The sequence below is a fragment of the Sinocyclocheilus anshuiensis genome, unplaced genomic scaffold, assembly GCF_001515605.1.
Source record: "Sinocyclocheilus anshuiensis isolate Anshui unplaced genomic scaffold, SAMN03320099.WGS_v1.1 scaffold115, whole genome shotgun sequence".
Lineage (NCBI taxonomy): Eukaryota > Metazoa > Chordata > Actinopteri > Cypriniformes > Cyprinidae > Sinocyclocheilus > Sinocyclocheilus anshuiensis.
The window spans coordinates 1432868-1446268 of record NW_015548219.1 but is presented as its reverse complement, the minus strand read 5'-3'; the positions used below and the strand labels follow the sequence as shown (position 1 = coordinate 1446268).

Here is a 13401-nt window from a genome sequence, read left to right as displayed (position 1 = left end):
TTATATATTTTATATATTAAGTTAGAGTTATTTAAACTTAGTTATTAGTTATAGTTTTTTTATTATTCTTTTTTTTGTTTTTGTTTTTAGCATTTAAATTTAGATAAAATACATTTTAATATATTAATATATCGATTCATTTTTTTAAATATATATTTTTAAAATACTTTTAAGTCATCCTGTGGCCTCCTAGTAGGCACCAATACAGTTCACCAATTTAACTCAAAGAAAAAAAAAACCCAACTCGTTCCTTTTTTTATTCAAAAAGCAAAAATGGAGAATAAGGTGAGGCATTTACTGTTTAAGTGAATGAGGCCAATTTTTGGAGGATTTTAAAGCAGAAATGTGAAGCTTATTTTCATACAAACACGTACATTAAATGTTCTATTAAATTTGAGCTGTAATGCTATTTAAATTATCATTTGTACAGTTGCTTAGAGTTTATGTCACGATGTCATGGCAACAAAGTTGTAAAATTGGATAGAAATGTATTTTTAAAAGTTAGTAAACAAATTTTGTTCAGCTGAAATAGTGTTAACACATGTTTTGGCTATACTATTGAAACTGAGTATTTTAACATAAATTCGCATATATGCATATTGGGCCCCTTTCACTTCCATTTGAAGTGTCAATCTGTAACCCAGATTTTTTTTATTTTTTTCAAGAAAATGATGGTCAAGGCCAATATTTCTGATAATCAGCATTATGCCACAAATGCTGTAGATTTTGAGTTTAACGTGCTATTCCTTTAATGTTTCAGTCCTCATGGCTGTGTGAACAGGAAGTAGCAATTCATAGCTAATTATACTTGCGTACTGCATACATGACCTGTTTTGTGCTTTACAAATTATACCACAATTATATACTAAAGTAGGATGCATTAAGTGGCTCTGAGTTTGCATTTACATCCGCATGTCTTTGACTGCATAATGCTAACGTTAGCCTTTGCATCGTTACTCAAAATACTGATTGACAGGCCACACGTGTAACCTTTCCCAGCAACACCGTATTCATCAGAAAATAGCCCGAGGTGGAGCTACTCCTGCAAGCGGCTGCGATTCGCGACCTTGTTTATTAAGGGCTGTAATTCGAGAGCGTGCGTGGTTAGGCATGGCTGCCCTCTCTGCCCGTGTTTGCCGCAAGCCTGTCAGTCACCTGAGGAGTGTGAAGCCGCCGTGTTGTTCCCCGCAACTGACTCATATCCCTTCTCTGTCATCTCATTAAGTCCTAATTAAATGCATCTCATCTCCTGCCACTGTGATTGCGGCGGCTCGTGCCATGGAAACAGGGAATAAAAAAGATACACCAGCTTTGTACGAGAAAGAAGCGTGTTTGTTTACTTTGTTCGCTCGGATGGCAATCTTTGATTGGTTCCCTGTGATGTTGATTGTGAGCATTCAGCCTCAAACCTCACCCTGCAGTTTAGTATCTCACAAATTCTCGAACGCTCCATCAATCTTTTCATCTGATACCCCCAGAAGGAGCCAATAACGTCAAGTGTGCTCCTGAGAGAAACTTGGAGTGGGTCTCTTCGTCCTACAATAACTCCCGGGTCTGCTAGCAGAGATATTGTGGCACCGGAGGCAGGAGGAAGCAAAGGAGACGTACTATTTTATCTGTTTCCAGCCCAAAACAGCTGTGGTAGTGGATGGCTCCACCAGTCTTGCATTGGACACATTGGAAGACTGTATTTCCCCTGACCCAAATGTCCATTGTCTGGAGCATTGCCAGGCCAGACAGCTCATTGTTTTGAGAGATATGAGCGAGTGGGAGCCAGGCTGTATGTGACTGTGCTTCACTTAAGCTTATGTAGCTCAAAAGCCCATTTCACTACCAAAACAAATGTGCAGATACACAAATGTTTTTATTTTATAGGGAGGAGAAGAATAGAGATGTGAATGGGCATTGCGTTGAAGCCCAAATCTGGCCTGTAAACAAAACCCTGTGATCCAACCTGACTTAAATTTTACATTTTCAGAAAATTTTAGGATATATTGCTTTGATTCACTAACAGTAAATATTACAGTGCATATTATTTATCTTATTGTGATTTATCCATACATTTTTAAAGCTCATTGTTTCCTGATATTTTGGTGAAGCAACAGACTTCTTTCTGGTGATGTATGTGCTGGATTTCTCCAGTCATTTAGTCTGCTTAAACCTTGCCCCTTTTTACAGTCGACTGCAAACTAGCATAGAGATTTACTTCCATCAAACAAAAAATGAATGGATTGAACCAAGACCCTAGATTTTTTTGTTCCCCTCAGATGTACTGTACATCATATGGTCTGTAACCATTACATTGAGACTTCAAAGTAAAGTTTGATTGTTTTTTTTCTGTTTAATTCAAAATCAAAAATCTTCAGTTATTAATGTTCAGAAAGTTATTCATGAAAACAGTTTAGTCCAATAGTTTAGTTAGGTAGTTAAGCAGAGTTTGGGTTGGGTTGAAAGGAAATAAAAGCATTTGCTATATACAGTAAGTGAAAATCAGATTTTTGGTTTCTTTGGTGGTGGCATATATAGTGAAATAAATGTGACTGTGGCAACATTTTTGCAAAATATTGCATTGCTATTTGCACATAGAGGCAGTTACAAAGTTAAATGTCGACTGGGTGGTGAGACAGTTAAATTTTCTACACTTTTTATTTGGTGTTTTACTGCCACCGGTGTTCATTTCACCTGGAAACTGCAGTGAATTGTATGTACAGGTACATTTTTTGACTTTTTTTTTTTTTTCAAACGAGTCCAGGCTGAATAAAAATAAAATATACTGTAAGTATTTTTTTTTCTTCTTTTAATAGTTAGTAGTCTGTATGTCATAGCCCAGAAAATCATGACTTTCTGCTTGCTATTTCTAGTTGGTTGTAGGTGGTAATGGTGGAGGAGACATTCAAGTATTTGATTAGACAAAAATGTGCTTGCAGGATGAGTCAGCAATACTTTTTGTCCATTTTCCAGCTTTTAGGAATGCATTCATACACTGTAGATGACTATAGCTATGAAATAAATGATCAATAACAAGTTTGGACAGCCACAGCTTTGCTAATTTTTAACATTTCAGAATTTTAGTGGAATCATTAAGTATGTATAGTATGGGAATGACCAAGATTTACTATATACCAGCCACGCAATCAATCAAATGTAGCCACTATTTATTCCTCAACAAAACTCTTTTTAAGCATTTAAGCATGAGCCTTTAGATCAAAAGGGTTTTTAAGCACAAGATAAATTCTGTTAAGCATGTCCAAACTTTTGATTGGTTGTGTATGTAAAGTCGTTAACTAAAAGCCACAGAGCTTCAGTTTTGATTTCATGGGGTCATGAGTGTAACATTTTCAGTTTTTGGAGAACTATCCCTTGAAACTTTTTGTGTGTGTGTGTGTGTGTGTGTGTGTTTATCTGGTTGCTTCTGCTGGTGTTGTATACACAGCAATCCTCGTTTTTCCAGATCAGTGTTTTTATATATAATGCTCTGAGTTGGCAACTGTTCCCAATGGACCAACAGAGAAGGGCAAGAGAAATGGGGTGCTGCTGGCATTTTACCAGCTGCTTATTTTCAATTTCATTCTGAGTTTCTCCTTTGACATCCACACATACACACACAAATCCACATTAGCCTGTGGCTAAGCGCTAGCTTATCCATGCTAACTGTTCATTATGAGAACATCCTTGTTGGTCTCTGTGTGTGTGATACGTCCACCCGTTCATTCTCACCTCAGACTCTCAGATTCTGTCGTGTCATGTCTAGTATGAGCAACTGTTTTCCTTTTTATTCGGTTCCTGTAGCACCAATTAATCTATACTTATAAATTTCAGATGTTGAAAATGCTATAGTAAACCATAACCTTCTGTTTCACAGCTCTGAGCAGTGACAACACTAACTGATGCCCTGTGCCCAAGACCCAAAGGAGCAATCGCAATCTCACACTAGAAACGCACTGAATGGATTATTCCCGAAAAGTCATAAATCTTTCACTGTAAAGTGCGGAACTGAGACAAGCACCAGTCAGAGATCATTAAAGAGACAATTAGCGCACCGACCCGAGGCTCACCTCTTGGCACGCCCCAGACAAACATATCCTTTTCTGTTTTTGTTCTTTTATTCGTGACTGTGACAGCTAGGTGTAGTATCAAAGGCTGTCTCCAGGGGGAGCTAATACATATTTGGACTGATTTATTGCTTCCTGCTGAGTAGAAGAAGATTTGTCTTTGGTGTCCTAGTGTCTACTGTCCTTTTCCGCAGTCCTTGAAGGCCACAAGAAGGACAGTGGTGTCACAGGCAACTTCGGGCCTCTGTGGCATTGTGGGTAGGCATTTGCGATGTATCATGGCTGTGACTGCAGCAGTAATGACCTAAGGTTGTAGGCTAGCCGTCTCACGAGAATAGCCCACATGATGTGGGTTCTATATAAAACCTAGTTCCGTATCTAATGACTATTATGATTGACAACTTATTTGGCGTCAGTATGAACTGATACTGTAACTGCTAAACTCGCCTTGCCTTTCTGAGTTTGTGTAATGATTAGCATATCACCATGGCCATTTCTGTACAACAACATCTCTTTGGTTCCTGTATGTTATTGAAAAGAGGTCTTTGTTATGGGGGGGAAGTCATAGACCCTTCAAACATGGAGATGTAATGCTTAAGCTTTTGAATGAAAGCAAATTTCAAAGAAGTCCATTTGTGAAAAAAAGGTAATTTAGTGCCACAGTTAGCAAAATTTGATCTTTTTCATATTTAAATACTTTGAAATAAGTATTTGAAAATACTTTGGTTTCAAATACTTTCTTGTATTCAAGTTTAATGTGCACTGTCAACTACAAACAAGCCATTCATTGGTTGATTTACAAAAAAGTTTAAACAGTGTGTCTGTGTTGCAAACAAAACATGTTGTTTGTTTGAGCATTTTGACTAAACCCAGCATAGCAACACTGGATCAACCAATGGAATGAGTTTGGGGCGGGGCTACCCGTTTTGGCTGCCCAATGGCAGTCAGGGTCAGGTTCAGGAAAATCTGTTATGTTCGTAAACCTTTTTTGTGCCGCTATTGGTACATAAATGACCAATTACCCACTTACCAATGATTCACTTATAAAAATGTTCTTGAAACAAAGAAATCCGCTTATACAAAAACAACTATTTATATGTTTTTATATATATAGAGAAAGGAGGTTAGACCTCATATTTCATACCCTGCATGATGACTTGCCTTTAACAGTTGACATAAATGGCAAAATGAGAAATCTATTATTTTAAGTCCCTAAAGAGTGATTCGCTAAGCATGTATCCCCATTTAACTGGATGTAGGCTATTTATTTATATATCTTTTAATTTATTTTTATTGCTGAGGTTTAAGGCTGGGTGAATTAGCATTTAAAGCAGGCTTACAGTATCTGGGACAGTGCAAAAAGCCATGAATAACTGACAGCTGTAGAGAGCAGACAAGCGTGGAGGATGAGGCAGCCGTAGAAACGAGTCTGAACAAAGCAAACTGAGCGATACATTGCTGACAGAGGGGATTTGAATATCCATGTGTGGGAAGGAGGGCCAGCTTTGCCTTGGAGAAGAAACTTTGACCTTGAAGACGCATTTGATGAATGTGTATTGGTCTAATAGTCACAGAGAAGACAGTGAAATATTCATACAGGCTTATTTATTTTTGATGGGACTGTGTGGTGTAGGTGGGGGTTTGTTTGCAGCTCATTTCCAAGCAACTCTGTTCTTCAAAACTGTGAACAAAATATGAGTTTACAAGACAATAGGGCTGGAAGATCTGCCTTTTATGGTCTTCAAGGTTTATTTGAGGTCGCGAAAGGCATCACAGTCTCGCAAGAACTCCACAGCGGCAATTACTGTCTCGCAGGAGTCTGCTATAAAAGATGTTTTCTCATCAGGACTGCCAAGCCCCTTCTGGTGCCTGTCTAGCATCCACGGCGTCCCGCAGATAACACTCTCCTCCTGAGGGAGTGACACCTGTTGTCTGTTGTTTACAGGTAGAAAAGCCTTTCCCATGGTCCGCTGGCTGGCTGAGGGAAGCTCAGGGCCTGCCCCCGGCCCTCGGTTACCCCTTCATGCATAGTTACCTTACCTGCGACTGCAGGCTATGTATCTAATTGCCGTTTTATGGCCGTTTAGCCCTTGTCTTCCCCGTGACTCCTTCGGCGTGTATTATTGATGAGGCGCTGCCATCCCAGAGCAGCTCACCAAATGCTTTCGGGCATTGAGAGCACAGCTCTCTGTCATTTCATTGTGAGGCTTATACGCCGGCACGTGCGTATATGCCAAAACCACGCCGTGGCCATTCACAGATGCGCAGATGTCGTGAATATCATCGCTGATTAGACACAGCTGTGCCGTGGCGATATGCGTGCAGAAAACGAGGTAAAATAATGTGCCTTTTTGCTGCATTTCATTGTGTCTGCTCCCTTTTCCAGCTACACAAAGATGCTCTCATTTAATTGAGGTTTTAATAAGAGATTTGGAATTTAATTACTGAGGTTTGTGCAGTGGGACATATATTCTTTTATTTCTTTATTTTCTGACTCCATTTGGTCATAGGACTTATAAGAAATATGAAATTAATCATAAATCAAGTAATTGTACAGTGTTTTAGGTGCAAGTGAGCTGTAGCATCGCTAAAGTAGTAAACTTTTACCTCATCTAATGGTTTCAAATTTAGCCTAAATTAACATATTGGGGCTGGCTAGTTTGCGACTAAGTGGTTTTTGATATTTTTTCATAGATGAACTTGGGTAACAGGGTTGAAGGCTACATTTCTACATTTCAAGTAGCTAGGTGGTAGAATTGCTCATTTTTCAGTAGTAAATCTTTTCATTTTTGACCACTCTTTCTTTATCATAGTCAACATAGATTTCTATTGAATTATGAATGTTTTTTGTTTTGTTTAGTTTGCTAATTTTGTACAGATCATGACTATTGTTATGTTTTGAATGTAACAAGCTACTTTAGCCATGCTGTTTTTCTTGTAGCTTCTCTAAAAGCTAGCTTTCAACTTAGCTAATGTTTATGTACAGCAGTTGGTAGCTTAGCATCTAAGCTATTTTTGAGTGTTCTTGTCCATTGAGTGTCTTGTCTTGACTATCTAATACATTCAATAATAGTCATAATAGTAATAATTAGCTTATTAGCCTAGCTGATTTTTCTATTGGTAGCTTAGCATCTTAGCTATTTCTCGATTAGCTTGCCCTAGACTGGTTACTGACACTGTCCATTTAACAAAGGTAAATATCACCTGTTAAGTTGGCTTTCTGAAGGTACTCTAAGAAAGATATTGTCTATTTTCCATCTTTAATAACAATCTCAACCTTTGTATTTAGGTTGCATGTCACGTTTGATGTGTGATTTGATTATATATTTCTTTATTGCCTCTTCTCCAAATCCAATTTTAGCTGACATTTCTTCTGACTGTAACGAAGTATGACCTTTGAAAAGGACACTTCCTGAACGCGGACGGCAGTTCGGCAGCTTCGCTACGCTGCAGACAAGTGAAGCCCGGGTCGGCTTTTATGTGTTTGTGGTGCTTCATGAAAAGGCCTTCATGTCATGCGCTTCTGTTGACGTGTTTGTCGTCATCGCCGTCACCGAGTTTGACCGCCACACACCCGAGAACAGCAGAAACGAGCGCATGGAAGCGTGTGCTTGGCGAGTACAATGTCTGGTTAGGAGCTAATGAAGCTTTCAGAGGGACTCAATAATTTCTCTCTCTCTATGCTAATGTGGGTGAATGATCTGTCTCAATAAGGCCCTTAACCCTCCGTCCCACGTCCCACATGTGCCTGACTCCAACCTTTGTATTTAGGTTGCATGTCACGTTTGATGTGTGATTTGATTATATATTTCTTTATTGCCTCTTCTCCAAATCCAATTTTAGCTGACATTTCTTCTGACTGTAACGAAGTATGACCTTTGAAAAGGACACTTCCTGAACGCGGACGGCAGTTCGGCAGCTTCGCTACGCTGCAGACAAGTGAAGCCCGGGTCGGCTTTTATGTGTTTGTGGTGCTTCATGAAAAGGCCTTCATGTCATGCGCTTCTGTTGACGTGTTTGTCGTCATCGCCGTCACCGAGTTTGACCGCCACACACCCGAGAACAGCAGAAACGAGCGCATGGAAGCGTGTGCTTGGCGAGTACAATGTCTGGTTAGGAGCTAATGAAGCTTTCAGAGGGACTCAATAATTCCTCTCTCTCTATGCTAATGTGGGTGAATGATCTGTCTCAATAAGGCCCTTAACCCTCCTTCCCACGTCCCACATGTGCCTGACTCCAAATAGATGACATGGTAATGACATTATTCGTATGCAAGGGCACACGGAGAGATGGAGAGACCCCCTCCGCCTTTACATGTGCATCAAGTACACGTAGGCGTGTAAACATATACACGTAGAGCCATTATCCGGCTAACAGGAAACATTTAAAGACGCTCCTGCTCTCATTCGCCAATCACCCAAGCCTCGTTCCTCTCTGAAAGTCATTACCGTAATTGATAGTCTGCGACGATCTGAAAGGGTTTATTTGGGAGTTAACTCCCTCAAGGGAGTAAGACGGTTCACACACATCTTTGTTTATTGTGCTCTATTTTCAAACTAACGGCGTGTGTGATTATTTTCCTTTCTTTGGAAATCTATGTCGTATTCTCATTGAATTACAATTTATGAGAAATATTCACACAGAGGTGAATATTTCTACTTCTGAATAAATGGGATTCTCCATGAATAGCCAACAAAATAGAGCCTGAACTGAATCTATTATTTATTTTTATTTATTTATTTATTTTGCTCAGTGAACGTAGGTGCTTAACCTTCAGAGGCTTTTTGTTAACTAAACATTAAACAAGATTTTTCGCAGTGTTCTTTTTGCTTCACTGTTTTTCATTTTTCTATTTTATCAATTTCATATTAACAGCAACCGTTACAGAAATATTGTACTGTGACTGTACTGTACTGTACTGTATAATTTTTTATTATTTTCAATTCAAGCATTTTCCTTATATTGTAATCATATTTATTTTGAAGTCATTATTTATTATTAATAATATAAAAATAATAATAAAACATTTTTTAGTATATTTATATACATTTTTATTTTATTGTATTATAAAAATAAAATATATTATTTATTTGTTTATTTGTTTGTTTGTAAATGTTTTCAGCCAAACCACATGTTGGTTTGAAGTTATTGATAATCTTACATTTCTTATAAATAAATACAAAATGAATACTACTACTACTACTACTACTACTAATTTATTATTATTATTATTATTATTATTATTATTATTATTATTATTATTATATTTTTTAATACAATAACTTTGGTAAAAGAGTTGAGGTTGCAGGTAACAATGCATCTATATGCATGAAAATCACATGAGATTATTTACTTGTCTTTCTGCCAGGTTTTGGAAATATTAAAATTAATTGAGTATTTCAAGTATTCTGTATTTTGTATTTAATATTTTGTATTTAGCAATGTATTACACAGACCCAAATTTTAGTTTTTGTGCCTATAATGTTTTATTTTATTTTATTTTTTTAATGACTCTATTATCTCTCTCTCCTCAACTTTTTCTGTTTTTAAAAACATTAAAATCACTTATAGCTCTGTTAATACGTCAGACTGGCTAACCGCTTCTTCAATATGCAATATTCAGAATCTTCTGTTATTCATGGTCCGGTTCCCCCAGCTGTTGAAGTCCTTGAAAGTCATTTTTCCATTGCAGATTTGTTATTGTGTGAGGTGGAATCAAGCCTTGACGGACAGCACTTCGGGTTTAGTCGTCCTGATGCCCCAGACACTTCCTTTACAGCCCACATGTCCAGATGAACTCTTCTATTGTGTGCTAAGAATAATAATGTCCCCACCAAAATACGGAGCCCTTGTGTGTCCCTGTGGAGGCCACCTTAATAATCTCATTATCAATTTAATGAGGTGATTAGAATGCCGAGGGCAAGCGGAGCAGGAGTGGGTGCGTTACCGAGAAACTTTCGTTTGAGGAACTTAAGGTTATTTTGTTTGTCAATGTATACCTTTTCGCCTCGTCTTAGTGGGTAGCTATCCTAATTTTAGCTGCATACAAGACATGGCCTTCTAGTTAGCATATTTTTTGAGTCAAGTATCTAGTGACACTTTGGTTAAATATGAACTTATTTAGAAATTAAATGTGCGGTTAACGTCATATTATGACATTTAGGCTCCTTTTTGGGTCCTTCATATTCTGTAGGTCAGACGGAAATGACAAATTTCCTTGCGTTCACAGCTGTGCTTATGCTCTCCGTCACTGGTTAGTTGGTTCCTGCATGCCTCTCATCCTGCGACACAGGAAATGGAGAGAAAAGAAAGTGTGAGGATTCACAGGCTGAAGTTGCTATGGCAACAAGTCAGATTAGCAAGCACGTTTTTATTTTATTTATTTATTTATTTTTTGCTGCTGGAGGTTCCTTATGCGCCACGCTAGGGACCCGCTAAACAGATTCAGATTAGTCACATTAGCATGTTGAAGCGACTTTATCTTCAACATATCCAACAAGTGGTTTTTTTCGACTCTCCAGGAAGCACACCTTGTTTACAACTTTGTACCATGATATGCCAAAAGGGCCATTTAAGCTCTGTTTTTTCCTATTATGACTTTATTAGTTACAAAAATATGCATGCTGGGGTTGCTAAACAAAGTTGACACATTTGAAGAACTGTTCAGGCATATGTTAACTACAGAATAACTTGCCTAATATTATGTCTATATTATGCTATGTTCTTTGTTTATATGTTATATCTGTAATAGTTAATAGATAGTTGCTATTTAGTTCAGTCATAATGGAGGTCATTTATACTGTATTGATATCATAAAGACACAGTAGGAAGGGTCAGAAAAAAGGTAGATAATGGTCATGTAAACCATTTTGTCTGACTTTACAATAATAAGTGGAACCATTCCAAGTACACATTCAATTTTAGTGGAAAATATTCTTAGATTCTTTATTCGCGGGCAAACAAAAATCGTTATTCTATGGCGTTTTGTTGTTTTAAAAACTCTTTTTGGTTCTTATTTTTGTCTGCTGGTACATTTTATTTTTAAGAGCATAGGTGCCAAAAACTGTATGTTATAAATGAACTTTAGGGGAAAAAAATATGTAGTTAAAATGTAGAAAATGTATTTATTTATTTAGTAACAGTATTTACAAACCCTTTTACTTTCATAATTAGATTTATTTTTGAATAAAACGGTATTTAATGAAACATCTACTTGGCTTATTTTTATAAATATATATGCTCAAAAGTTTTAATTTAATTTTTTTCAGATTTTTGAAAGAAGACTCACCAAGGCTGCATGTATTTGATAAAAATACAGTAAAACAGTAATTTTGAAATATTATTTATTTACTTTTACAGTGTAAAAGACTACAATTGTGCACAATAACAAGTAAAAATCATTATTTTTGATTTCATGTTGACTTTACTTGTGTCATAAATTGAACTTGGTTATCTCAGGTTATACAGGCCCAGATCTGCATGCAGGCTGATAGGGCTCGGCTTCTATTGTTCTCTGTACAGTTGTTCTGGTTAGCTGTAATGATCTTTTGTTTTGCTGTCAGTAATAAAATGCAGGTGAAGGAACGGGTCAGGGACGGCCAGCCAGCAGGCTTCGGTCCCCTGGGCGGCACTGGGGCGAAAGGATGCATCTGGGCGCATTGATTATCTGTCAACTGCTCCTGATAGGATCTGAGCGGGCCAGTGTTGGGGTATTAAGTGATCTGAAGTATTCAATAAATATTGATAATGAAGGCCTGTTAGTGAGGCTCCAGGGTTTTTGTTTCAGCCTCAGAAGAGGCATTGCTTGCTGCCGTCCCACAAGGCCATGTGTATTTGTGCATGTACTGTAAGTATGCAAGAGAAAAGGTGTTTACTTTTAGTTTAACTCCAACCCTTAAGAAGACCTTCTGTGAAAACTTGAACGAGTTTGTACACGTAATACCTTTCATCCCACTGTATTAGTTACTGGACTTGACACAAACATCATTTAGAGACCCTCACTTCTATTTTGGAGTAATGCTTCCATTTCGGCCTCCCACATCTAAAAGCTCTGTTCTGAAAACATGCCTTATCTGCTTCACAGTCATTTAGCATTGTATTGAGTTTAGTGGCTTTTAAGGCTCCAGGCCTCCTTCTTCTCGATTTAATTTGTTGTCTTGAAAATGACCAAGTCTCTGTTTATTGGATTGGCGAGGCTGCAAGGTACCGTACCGCTGCACTTATTCCCTTAACTTTGGGCCGGTCGCCACATTGCCGTAGTTCGCCTCCCCTGTGTTTTCTTTATCACCTTGTCGCAAATAGTCAGTGTTAAATCATTAAACTCTCCCTCTCTCTCTCTTTTTCTCCTCTGCAGAAACTTGTCCGGGAACCCTCTGACAACTCTCTCATGGCAACTCTTTCAGAATCTCCAACTTTTCGAGCTGTAAGTTAAATGTGTTTTTGTTCTTTCTTTATATTCTCAAGCCTTTATTGATTTTTTGCTGTGGTTAACTGGTGGATGGACACCCTGCAGTGTTGAATTTCATATCTAACACCATAAGCGGATATAAGCCTTACTTGTGCATTAAATGTTATTTTATCAGTCCATAAATGTTTTAAACCCATCCTTTATGCTAGTTTCGCATCTCTGCATCATGTCAGTATTCATAGGAGGACCTCAGATGATGCCAACCTTGAACCAACATACAAAACTACCATATTTTTCTATAAGTTTAATCGCAACATATAATCATTGCTGTTAGTGTTCAACATTTGTTTGAATACACGTCCTTAACTAAGTAACATATCTGCCATATGGACATCACCTTGACATAATCACTACTGATAAGCAGTGGTGTAATGCAACGAAAGTAATAATACTTCGTTACAGTACTTAAGTATATTTTGGGAGTATCTGTACTTTATTTGAGTTTTTATATTTCAGTCAACTTTTACTTTTACTCCACTACATTTCCTAATTAAAATGTATACTTTTACTCTGATACATTTCCCCGAAGCATATTCATTACTTAGTACAAAATAGTCAGAACAGAAGTCAGAAGAACACGGACTGCAGGAAAGCAGGTTTGACAAATCAGTGGTCTGGCGTTTGCAAGTTAGACTCCTAAAAACACCTTTGCTCACGTGCAAACAAGTGCGCTCACAACCGCGAATATAAATATCACATACTTTAAGACTTTTACTCAAGTCATATTCTAAATGATGACTTCGACATCTACCATTCATTACCAACATCAAGTCATTTACTGGTAAGATATCTGTACTTTTACTTGAGTATGGCTTTTAGGTACTTTATACACCACTGCTGATAAGCTACTCCTAAATGTAATGTAGAAATTTTCCTTTTCTG

At 37.6% G+C, this 13401-nt stretch overlaps 1 protein-coding gene across 1 annotated transcript in view; it reads left to right on the top strand.

Moving 5' to 3' along the window:
- LOC107654144 (NT-3 growth factor receptor-like) overlaps positions 1 to 13401 on the top strand; it is a 248398-nt gene that overhangs the window by 82994 nt on the left and 152003 nt on the right. The window contains exon 4 of the mRNA XM_016441090.1: positions 12406 to 12474. Coding sequence (XP_016296576.1) covers positions 12406 to 12474 — 69 coding nt within the window. The remainder of the gene's footprint in view (positions 1 to 12405; positions 12475 to 13401) is intronic.